Source organism: Desmodus rotundus, chromosome 3 (assembly GCF_022682495.2).
Source record: "Desmodus rotundus isolate HL8 chromosome 3, HLdesRot8A.1, whole genome shotgun sequence".
In the NCBI taxonomy this organism is placed as follows: Eukaryota; Metazoa; Chordata; class Mammalia; order Chiroptera; family Phyllostomidae; genus Desmodus; species Desmodus rotundus.
In genome coordinates this window covers 166659992-166672359 of record NC_071389.1, presented here as the reverse complement: position 1 = coordinate 166672359, position 12368 = coordinate 166659992, and the positions used below count along the sequence as shown (strand labels likewise).

General features: G+C 44.7%; 1 protein-coding gene across 1 annotated transcript in view; it reads left to right on the top strand.

Annotated features, from left to right (window-relative positions):
* Window positions 1-12368, top strand: part of BMAL2 (basic helix-loop-helix ARNT like 2) — a 52362-nt gene continuing 39994 nt past the window's right edge. Inside the window, exon 1 of the mRNA XM_045184190.2 lies at window positions 1-267. Within this exon, the coding sequence (XP_045040125.2) occupies window positions 237-267 (31 nt within the window). The 5' untranslated portion in view covers window positions 1-236. The remainder of the gene's footprint in view (window positions 268-12368) is intronic.

The window sequence follows — 12368 nt, the reverse complement described above, 5'->3', positions numbered from 1 at the left end:
GACCCGCAAGCGGGCGAGTGTCAGTCCGCAGGCTCTGTAGCCCCCACCAGAGCGAGGCGGTGAGTCAGGGCTTGCCTGGTGCCCAGGGCTGCGGTGGCGGCTGCCGCGGCACTTGGAGGAACACCGCGAGTGCCGGAGCCCGCGCTCCAGGTCGCCACCTGCTCCGGCGCAGGGTGGGCTGCGGCGCTCCATGCTGCCAACACTGGGGCTGTTGGGCCAGCCCAGCGGCTCCTGCGATGGCGGCGGGAGAGGAGGATGCGGCGAGAGGTGAGGTTGCACACCGGCGTCCCTAGGTAGGGGCGCGGTGTCGGAGGCGCAGGGGGCGTCCCAGCCCGGTTGGGGGCTGAGCAGCCAGACGGGCGCCACCAGGTGGGCACGCGCGGCAGGGAGCTCTCCTCTGGCCACGCACTGCCTCCTGTCTACTCTGGTGCCAAGGTCGTCCCCTGGGGCACAGGTGCGGCTCGGTGCCCCGTGTGTCCTCCCAGGAGCGGGACCTGGGGAGTGACGCCAGCGATCGTCGCGGGCTTTTGGTTGGTCCCCAACCCGGTTGGACATTTCCGCGAGGGTGAGTTAGCGAGGGACCGTCTGCCCTGGGACCGTGAGCAGCTGCTACCCGCAGACTGCGGGGGTGCCCACCTCCTGTCAGCAGGGGCTGTTGCGTGGACTTGTTACATTTCGTCTTTTCTATAAACCAGTTGTCATTAGCCATCGAAGGAGCTTGGATTCTGCGAGCCCATTCACACTGAACTGGAAATACTCACTTCCATTCTCCCGCTTACAAAACTGCTCCTTTTGGGGGCGCGCAAGTGGGCAGATGAGCGCGTGCGAGCAGGTTCAGCAGGTTTCCCACATGGCCCCACGTCAGGGAGCGGAGGCTCTTGTCTGTTACCATTACAGCTTTAGGAAAGCCTTCAGTGGAATTAGTTTGTTTTGTTTTATAGGTACTTTTGTGGGGTTTTCATGAACCGAGTTGGAAGCGTTGCTATGTGTTTTTCCTCTCCCTAGTTATTTACTGGCAGCGTTGTCCAGTCTCTTTCGCGGGACTATTCACAAATAGGGGGTGATCATAAAGTATCTGTTACTGAGACAAACGGGAGGCAGGAGAAAAACACAGGAATAACTAGGGAGAACTGGCACAGAAAACTTCAGGGAAGCAGTTGGTTAAATCTCCATTTTCCTTGTGGACTATGCTAATGAGTTTAGATTCTTCTCTAAAATACAGCAAGGAGAAGAGGTGTTTTTGAAAATCTAATTCAGTTGGGAATTTGGAACATGGAGAGATTGCCCAAATGCTTTCATTTGAGTATTTGAAGTCTTTCTGAATGATATAAAGGTGTGAGTCAGCACTGTTTTGAAAGGAGAACGCAGTTTGTGTGGTGTTAGCTGGGGCTCCCTCTCTGTTCTTGGCCCTTTACAGTCACCAGGGGTATTTACCCTTCACCTTAGTTTCTTCATCTGTAACATGGGGATAATTATAGTATCTGTCTTACAGAATTGTTAGGTTTAAATTAGATATAAATGCATTCAAATACAAATACAATGCTTATATGTAAAATAGCCCAATATTTGGAAAATAGTGCTCCATAGACATTAGCTTAATATAGCTTAACATATATTTACAGCTCCCATGTGCTTTTTGAAATTAATGAATCTTATCTAGTCCATTACAAAAGTGTCCCACACAAGTTTAACTAAATTGAAAAACTATTTGGGCTTTATTGAAAATAAGAAATGTGAAAATGCACCCACTAATTCAAAAAGTGGCTTTCACCAGGTAAGTTTATGGACTTAGAGAAGTTTTTGGACAAGTAATTGGTTGCTGTTTATCTGAATACCAAATATGAGCTTGGGAGTGATCAAAATTAATTCTTCTTAGGTAAAAGTAGCAAAGTTTCAATGTGGGCTGGGAGGGCCAGCATTTATTGGGGGTCCTATAACGTACCAGGCATGCCATAAGGGATACCTTCCTTAGTCTCTTAACAGCCCCGCGATGTAGGTGACAGTATCTCCCTTTCCCAGATGAGATGAGACAGCCGGGGCTGGCCCAAACCTAGAGTCCCAGTCTATGGCTTCTGCCTATGCTGCCTTCCTTTCTGTCCTGTCTCAGGGAGTAGTGCCAGTGCTCACTCCCACACACCCTTTGTCGAAAGAGGGTGAGCAAATGTTGCAAATTCCCCCATCCCTGGAGAGGAAGAAAAAAACAAAACAAAAAAGAACAGGTCTCTGTTATCAGAATCCAGGATCATGTTCTTACACAAAGTCCTTGCAGATTCCTTTTTCCCTAGGCAATTTGACATTAAGGCTCTCATCAAAATAAAAAAAAACAACAACAACTGGCATTGGGGGAAAAAAACCACTTCCGTAGGATGGTCACTCTGCTGGCTTTTAAGGTTGGCCATCCAAAATCAGCTGGTGCCTAACAATTGCCTGCTCACCTTTTCTGACAGGCTTATGGTAAACTCCAAGATTAAGTCAGCTGACTGGGCATCCTCCTGGTAAATGACTCCAGAACCCTTGGAGTTCTGGCGAGGGCAGTCTTGGCGGAGCAGCACATTTTCCAGACTGAGATGGTCTTGGGTTGACGCACCTGTGGGGCATCTTTCTATCCTTCCCTTCCCATCCCATGTTCTCACTTGGGATGTTTTCAGACTCAGCCCTTTTGAGGTGTCATTCTGGCATTATTGTGGCTTAAATTCACTTATGTGACTCAGGAATTAAAAGTCGTGTTCCAGTCAGCTTTGCATAAGCTACTGTTCCTGGCCTGGATCCTTAGGCAAAGTTGAGGCCAGGACTGTATTACTCAAGATAAACCAGGGTGGATTAAAATTGCTTTTCACATGTTTCAGGGCGCAGAAAGAGAGAGGAAAAGAGAGAAGGGGAGAAGAAGGGTTGAGGAGAAAAGTGTGGAGTAAAGAGAGAGGAGGAGAGAGTGGGGGTAGTAGATGAGGAGAAAGGAGTGAAGAGTCAGAGAGAATGGAGAGGGAAGAGATAAGGGAGAGGGAGAGGGTAGAAGGGAGGGGTCGGAAAGTGAGAGCAGAAGACAAGGAGCACTGGGGGAAAGGGAGGGGTTGGGGGGGGAGTTGAGGGGGCAGAGGTGAGAGAAGGAGGGACTGCCCTCCCCCCATCAAAGTTTGACCCCATGAAAAAATTCAAATTGAATGTTTAAATACATGCAGGGTGAGCTGGAATATTAGTATAGTTAGTACAGTGATTGCACTTTACTTTTTCCCTTGTGCAAAGACTCCCTGGTTCTAAAAAGCAAGATCCCTTTCTGTGCTGTGAACAGTGATTATAGCGTCCTTTCGCAATTGCTCCCTTGTTTACGTCATGTGCAGGAAATCATAAATCAGGTAATAACATTTAGTTTCAGTAGCCCTCATTTCAGCTGTTCCATTTAGTTGAAGACCTCCAGGATCTGGGTCATTAGTCAGCATCTGCTCTGTCATCAGCATTATCAGGGACTCAGTGAGCCAGGTAGGTGCCCTGCAGGAGACAAGGGTACATGAGACATCTGGGAGGCAGTGATTTCATGTCCCGGTGCTTGTAAGTCTGACAGCTGGTGTGGCTCCCCTAAAAATCCCAGCCCTTCTGTACCCCTTGCCTTGGCCAGAGCAGCCCTCCTTCCCAGTGGTTGGAGGCTTTGAGAACTTAGAAGAATGTACAATTTAAATTGTTATTACAGCCCAGCTGGTGTGGCTCAGTGGACTGAGTGCCAGCCTGTGAACCAAAGGGTTTGATTCCCAGTCAGGGCACATGCCTGGGTTGTGGGCCAGGTCCCTGGCGAGGGGTGTGCAAGAGGCAACCGCACATTCATGTTTCTCTCCCTCTTTCTCCCTTCCTTCCCTTCTTTCTAAAAATGAATAAATAAATAAAAACAAAACAAAACAAAACAAAAACTCTTAGTGCAGCCGGGACCACAGGTGAAAGGTTTTTTCTGTAGTAGCAACTAGCATTTCTGGGTATTTATTGATAATTTATGAAGCACTTAGCTATGCATGCCCCACCCACCCTTTTGTCTTCTCTTATTTGGGTCAGGTCACATTTACTGGTCCCCGACACATTCCTATTTATCTCACTTTAGGTTATAATATTTTGGTTATCCCTCCCTCGACTTTTTTCTCAATTACAGCTTACATTCAGTATTTTGTATTACTTGCAGGTGTGCAGCACAGTGGTTAGATAATCACACACTTTACAAAGTGTCCCCCGATATCACCAGTGCTCACCTGGCACCACGCCTCACCCCCAATTTTTAAACTTGAAATATTATTAAACTTCTTAAAATATTTAAATCAGTCCAGTTATATAATATTGAAATTCTCATTTAAAAATACTTAAGTGTCAGTTGGCATGATAGGACATTTGTCATTGATCTGAGTCAATGGTATTTAGTTTTCTCTGGTCTTTAATCTTATGGTTTAAATCTCCAGAAAGCATGTTTACACAGAGAGAAAATTGAAGGAGGCTGGAGGAATGGGAAATGTAGAGAGAGACAGCCTTCCACCAACATAGTTTGCATTATTGGATATTTGTAATTGAGGGTCAAAATTATTGTCATAAAACAATAATTTCAAATACCTTCAAAATGTTTTACTTATAGTCATTTTTTAAGTAGGTAAGAAATGCACTTTACCATATGTCCCAAGCATATCACAGGGAAAGTGGAAAATCACTCACTGGCTCTCTCTTCCAAAACCTCTCCACTTCATGTGGCCAGTACTCAGTTGTGTAAAATATGGCCACTTGCCCTTCCCCACTTGGTTTAAACTTTCCCAACTCCAGGCTGTTGGCTACACCTGGAATGCTCCTGCTCTCCCTCCAGACAGGCCCACAGAATCTGCTGTAGTTGGGAGGGCTGAGCTCAGGTGTCCTCACTGTTTTTATCTGCCCAGGGAGGGGGAGGAGGAGATCTGGTGTGGGAACATCGGCCTGAGCTTTGGGAGCAGACCACTGGGAGAGTGATTGCCAGTTTGATTATTCACTAGGTATATGACCTTGGTCAAATTATTTATCTTCTCTGAGCCCCAATTTCCTTATCTACAAAATGGGGATAAAAAATACCTAACTTGGAGGGTTAAGTGGGAATTAAATGAGATGATTACAAAGCATTTAGTGAAATCTGATCTTCAGCGAATGATTTTTCCCCCCATCTGTGAAAGTTTCCCAGAATTTCTCTCCACCGTGGAAATGGTTCTCCCCACCCATTTTCACACTCGTGCGTGTGTGTGTGTGTGTGTGTGTGTGTGTGAATTATATATAACACCTGTGCTTGCTTGCCACCAGTTATTTAGGTAGGTTTCTCTAAGGGTGGAGGCAAGGGTAGCCTCCACCCTTGCCTTGCACATTTCCTTGCGTTGTACATTTCCCTGTGTTCTCATGCATCTTTACAATCTCCCAACTCCTTGCATCTATTAAGTGCCTAAAAAAGGTTTGTTGATTTTAAATGACTGATGGTTGGTTTGAGGTGTGGGCGGGGCTGGTTCATTCATACATTATCCATTAAATGCCTCCTTATTACTGTACTAGGCAAACAGAGATGGAGAAATGGATAAAGCAACAAAAGGGTTAAAGAGCTTATAAAATGCATTAGGCTAGGTGAAAAGCAGCCAAAGTGTTTGTATTACAAGATAGAACGTAGTTCTAGTTTAGTCTAGTCTCAAAACTAGACTTAGTTTAACTTATGGGAGTGATCTGCTCAGAGCCTTCCCAGCGAGAGAGCGACTCAGGGAAGGCTTTCAGAGAAGGTGCCGACTTCAGCATTGGTGGATGGATAGCCAATCTGCTTGGGGAGGCAGCGAAGAGGGGGTCTTTCAGGGCAGAGATTGGGCATGGACATGGAAAATCATCAGTGTTGTGCCCGGGAGAACTGACGTAAGCCTTGTTTTGACTCTGGACCGCAAGAGTGGAAAAGGAAGAATCAGCCGCCGGAGCTGCACTGTCAGCGTTGAGGAGGTTCGACTGGACCTACCTCTGTGATGCGGCAGCCGAGCGGCAGCCTGAGTTACAGGCAGGGGGTTCGTCTGCCTCTGAGAGGAAAGATACAGGCATCTTCTTTTTTGGTCTTTGGTCACCAACAAAGCTTTTGCTTTAGCTTCAAAGGCTAGTTGTGGTTTATTTCTGATCAGAAAGAAAAAAAAGCAGAGGTCCTGGTTCCTGCCAGGTGATTGGCTATTAAATCTTAGCCTACCCTTCAAGTCAGTGTGGGCCAATGCCTTCTCTCTTTCATCCTCTTTTCTTCCCTGAAAAAGTCGCTGCTTATATCTATCTTTAAATCCATTTCACTCTCTTCCTTCTGACAAGCACCACAAGTACTATGTCATTTCTTCCCATTCCAGCCTGTTGGGGAGTGAGTACCTGGACTTCCAACACCTATTCAACATAATGACCTATGTTGTTCCTCTCTCCTTGTCACTGGTGTAACAACCTCCAGGTGGACATGCGCCCCGGGTGTGCTCCCAGACCCTCACCTGCAGCTCTGTGGGACAAAGCTGAAAAACACTTTCAGCCTTGACTTCCAGTACCAACGCCTAGTGATGGTGCATTAACCAAAAGGCATCCAGTGCCCTAACGTGAAAAGAACACCATGGATACACCTGTGTGTGGCAACATCAGAAGGTGCCCTTCTTATTTGGATTCCAATACAGAGAATCTCCGGCTTAGAAGTTACTTAGAAGCAGAAGCTTCATACCCATCAAGACACCTCTTCATCTTTTTTTTTTTTCTTGGAAGAGGAGAATATAAAATGATAGTTAAGCCTAGATAGGCCGAAAGCCATGTGTAGTTTACAGAAATACAGATTTTTAAAGGATAGATCTGTATACAATAGAATTGAAATTGAATACTTTATAGAGTAGATATCAACAGCTGTTTAATGAGTATAAGATTGTGAAGATTAATGATTGTTTTGCCAAAGATTAGAGACAAGGTTGACTGGAATATTGAACACAATCTCCAGCTCTACTTTTACTTCTCTTATCGGCTGCCCAGTTGGAGAATTGGATTTCTTCTTCAGGTTACGTGGTACCCAGAGGCAGGCTGTGCTTACACTACCATGGAGACAGATACTATTGATTTCTAGCTAGGCCATCTCTTCTGCAATGAGTCACCCAGGCAACAACACTGACCTAGAAAAGAGAGACCAAACCCAGTTTTCCATGCATCCTGGTGCTAGTGGCTTCTTGAGGACAGTTCTCCTTTTCTTCAGCTTCGAACTTGAGTTCAGCAAAGCACTTGTGGCTTATCAGGGTTTTTTTTTTTAAATAATAGTTATAGCTACCTAGTTCAGGACATGTGGTTATAAGGAAAGCAGCTTGACCTTAGAGGGACGGTAAAATTCACACCTCACATTTGAAAAGGCCTCGACACCAAATTACTTATCAAGAGGTTTAGAAATAATTTTTTATTAGCTATTTGTCAGGAAGAGTCTAAAAGCAGCTTTAGATTCTGATCATTATTGTTAACTATAGCATGTTATGCCTGGATAGTATTAAAGTCACTTTGGGTTTGATTACTTTCAAAACTCGTATTGTGTTTCTATTTCTAGAACTTTGACCTTTGCCTGTGCAGTGTCCGCGTGTCCCCGCCCTCCCCCACTTTTTAAAGGGTCTTCTATCCAGCATAATTGCTGTTCAGTGAAAAGATACACACATTTTTCTGATTGCTGATGAATTTTTTTCCTCAAAGTTAAAAAGAGGTGTCTCATTTTGCTGGTACCTTAGGTGTTAGAAACCATTGTATCTTTATAGGTTCTGTGTCAAATTTGTCATATCCAGTCATGCCTGACTAATGTTAATCATGGTATTTGCCTACATCGTGGCTTCCATGTACTCATTTACTCATAACCGGCAAGAATTGTATTGTCCCTTGTGTAACAAGATGTGGGTGGAGACCATCCAAATCTAAATGCATTTTTGTGCCTTTTGGAAAAACCTGCTGATGTTGAAAATGCTAAACCCTGCATTCTTTTTGTGAATGAGGATCAATCAGGCCCAAAACAAGTTAGGGACTTTTCTGTTTCATTGTGGAACTGAAATTTGGATGAACTGCTGTGTCTTGCTCCTGCCCATCCCTGGATTAGGTTGCAATGCCTGGATTAGGTGGTTGGCCTTCCAGTGGAATAGCTGTGGCCAGGGAGGCATTCTTCAGTTCTTCCGTCACCCTGATCGCGTTCTGCGTCACCACTACCTTCCCATGACTCTGACTTCCTTGTAGTCATCATGGGTGTTTCCGTCTCCCCTCTGCCCCATTGCACAAGCTCAGCGTGGACCGTTCTCACCCTTTGGTTCTGCTAACTAGTTTCTAATCCTAACCTTCCCTGAGTATTTACTGTGAGCTAGGTGTTTAATCCTCAGCGACTCTATCAGGTAGGTACTACATTATTTCACATTTCAGGTGAGGAAAGTGAGACAGAGAATTTAAGGACGCCCAAGGTAAAGGTTGCATAGTAAGTAGCAGAACCAGGGTTTGAACCCAGGCAGACTGGCCTCCAGAGATTTTATGCTTTCAGTCTTCAGCCGTGCATTGATGGAGTTTTACATTTTATTTATTTATTTATTTTTAGAGAGACGGGAAGGGAGGGAGAAAAGGAGGGAGAGAAACATCCACTAGTTGCCTCATACACCCCTCAACTGGGGACCTGGCCCACAACCCAGGCATGTACCCTGACTGGGTATTGAACCAGTGACCTTTCAGGTCTCAGACTGGTGCTCAATCCACTGAGCCACACCAGCCAGGTCAGAGTTTGTTCTTCAGGGAAGCCTCTGCCCTGCTCTTAAGGCCTTTTAACTGATTAACTCAGGCCCACCCAGGCTACCTCATTAAGGTCAACTGATTGTGGACTTTAATCACATCTACAAAATACTCAGATTAGCATTTGATTGAGGAACTGAGGACTGTAGCTGAGCTCAGCAAAAAGACCATCATGGCAAGTTACTGCATTTCTCTGAGCCCGTTTCCTCATATGCTAAAGCACCGCCTTTGGATTGTTGTGAGGACTGTCTAAAGTGAGGTGTGCAAAGGGTACACTGCATGGCATGTAAGGATGCGGTAAAAGATTATTTTATTGGTGGAGGTGGTGGCAGTGGGGGCTGGGCCCCAGCAGCCGTGGCTCGGTCTCATCCACAGTAGTGACTTAGCCCCCATTGTCGTCCCTGTCCATCCTGATCATTCTGGTTTGCTGTGGCAGTTGGCTTCCTAACTGGTATCCCTGCCTAAAATCTCTTCTCTTCCTTCTTCATTTTTTCCTCAAGGCTATAATAGAAGCTTAAAATGACTCACTACTCTCCAACTTTGAAAACATGTCTTACTAAAATTTAGACACATTATGTTTATGGCTTTCCTCATTGAATCAGAGCAATTCTAAAACTCTCTCCCCCAAGAGTTGCCCCCACCCCCTTGCTTCTTAATTTCTAGTGGAAGGGTTACCTTCTCCAGGGGCATCGATAAAAACCAGATCTCTTTTTAGAATTTTCTCCAAGTATATTATAGGAATTTTTATTTTAAAGAGCAAAACTATTTTTCCCCAGATCCAAACAGATATTATCCTTAAAAGGCAATACTTAATTATATTTGAATCAATAAGAAATAAGAAATCAACCAAGCAAATCTCCCCCTCTCCTGCTTCATCAGATGAGAAGTAACGTGAGAACACATGGATGAACTGAGGAACTGCTGTAGTCTACAGGAATATCGTCTTTAGCACTGACGGTCACCCAGGCAGTGAGTGGGCCACAGTTTAACACCTCAGTATCATGTACTAGGTTTTATTCACGGATATGTGTGAATGAAACCATTTCCCCTCCATTTCACAGCGCTGCCAGCAGCACACGGGCCTTTGGTCCATCCCTGGTAGAACTCCAGGATCCACAGGGGGATCTATTCGATGTTAAGTTCCATGAAGGAGCAGTCTCTTTGTCACCATCGAATTCCCAGCCCCTGTGGCACAGCGTCCGCTTCGTAGTAGCTTGAAGAGTATGTACCTCTGCAATGAGGTGCGGGGCATTACAGGACCACAGCCGACAAGTTTCACTCACCAGGCGACTATCCCACTGAGGGAATAGACTGGTTCTTTTCCTACCACGTCCTTTCTACCTAGCTGTGCTGGGAGAACTGGAGAACTGGTGTTTGTGTTCACTCTAAGGTTCTGAGGTCATAAACTTCCTGTCTCTCTGTGCCTAGCTTCTCCCATTGACACCCATACCATTGGGTTGTGTCCCACCCCGAACACTATGCCCCCACGAGCAGATGTGGAGAGCCTTAACAGAGACTGTACAAGAGATCTGGGCACCTCCTCATTTTAAGGCCATCGTTAGTATGTAGTCCGGTTGGAACTATGCAAGCAAATCCTCATCTCACCTCGTACATATTCTGAGATATATATGGCTTTGCACTGAGCAGGCCTGGGAAATACCTGGCCCCTCCTTACTTTGCAGGAAGAATGTGTCATACAGGTAACCAGATCCCTTCTGGCTGGTTTTAAACCATGATGCCCCATAGTCAGGCTGCAGCAAGAACAATTTAATCCCTGAGGCTCTCTGACACCATTGCCTTGTCCACAGTCTTACTACCTTCTCCAGCCCAAACCGGTTCAGATTTCCTGTGTGCTGTTTGAGTCCATTCTAACCATTCCTGTCTCACCCCTTCTGTCCACTTTTTGCTTTCCTCTGTAACTCTTACTTGGGCTCTCACTTTGCCTACACATTATTTGGTCACAATGAGTAAACTCCCTGCTGTTCTCACTTTGGCTTTTTTTGTTCAACATGCCAGCCAGCCATTTGGTTTGAAAATGTAAATGTTGCGCTGGTCATTTCTGCAGATGGCATATTTCGAGGAGGCTTAGTCAGTCTGTTAGGTATAATGTGAATGCAAGAAAATGCTGATAGGATGATATGGAAGAAGATTCAACTTAACAGCAAAAAAGGGCCAGCAGCTAAGTATAAAAATAATGCAGATATATCAAATGGTGAAGATATAGCTTAACAACAACAGCCTATAGACAAGACGGGCTTGGGTTACTTGAGAAGGGCCATATTTGGGAGGCCGGAGGCCGGAACAGTCATCCCTCCTCCATCAATGTCAGGCTTTATGATAAAGGGTAAAAACATAATTAACTGTTGAACTCTGTTTCTGTCTTGGAAAAAGAGGGAGTTATATGAGACCATCTCTAACGTCAGTTACTGTTCTAAAATTACATAAATGAATGAATCAACAGTGTAAAGGCCCAATGTATGAAACAAAAGCTAATATAGTCTTATAGATAATGAAATTATAATCAAAACATTATCAGTAGAAGTTCTGCTCTCCTCTCTGTGGACTAGACAACTCCTGGGTGTTGTATTCCAATCACACTGCACAGCAAAGGAATTTTTCACTTATCAGTGGAGCCAAATAGAGTGACCAGGTAGTGACAAGGCATTGGATGGGTAAAGTTTGGAAGAATCGAATGGTTTGGTTTGGGAGAGAGAAGTATTTAGGAGAAAAGTGTGGGATATTATGGTTATCAAACGAAGTTTGAGGAGTTGTGTATTACATATATATGAGAGGGTAAAAGTTTTTTGGAAAAAGTCTGTTTTCACAGATCAGATTCTTTAGCAGAAGATGCATTTTCTAACACCTGACTGATATGTATTCATTGATTTTACAACTAGACCTCATTTTTTAATGTTGGCATAGGATTTTACTGAGTGCATTTGTTTTAACTCCTGTTCGCAGCAGTCTCTTAGTCTGAAATTCTCATCCAAAAAAAAAAAAAAGCTCATAAGTGTTATTCTCTCTCCCAAAACAGCATTAAGTGCCCTTTCCTCTGTGCTCTTACAGCATAAACTCGTTACCTCCATTTAGGTTTAAGTTCATTCTGAGTTTGGTTTATATGTCTATGCGCCTACCTGTGCATAAACAATACAGGAGTATAAGCTTCTTGAGAACAAGTACTAAATTGTAACCTTTTAAAATATGTCCTCTACCTAGATTAGGATCTTAATAAATACTGTGAAATAACAACATTTTTCATCTCTGCTGAGCAAATCCTTTTTATACTTTGTGTATAATACTATCTATAGAAGGTATTTTTCTTGAAAGTGCCAAGTAGTCCTTCATTTCCATCTGTTATGTGACACAACATGTTACAGTAATGCGTGAGTGGTAAGAAACGTATTTGGTTTCCACTGTAAGGCGTTAGCACAAACCTGTGACCAGTTACTGCTCGTCACTCTGGAAAGCTAATTCAGACTGCCAGCTCCCGCACGCGCGGTGCCTGTTTTCCGCAGCAGTGATGGTGGGAAGTAGGTCTACTGGTTGTGAAATAGGTACAGAAGGGAATTGCGTGTTCTTTCCTGTGGGAACTTCACCCTCCCAGCAGCCCAGGGAGGCGA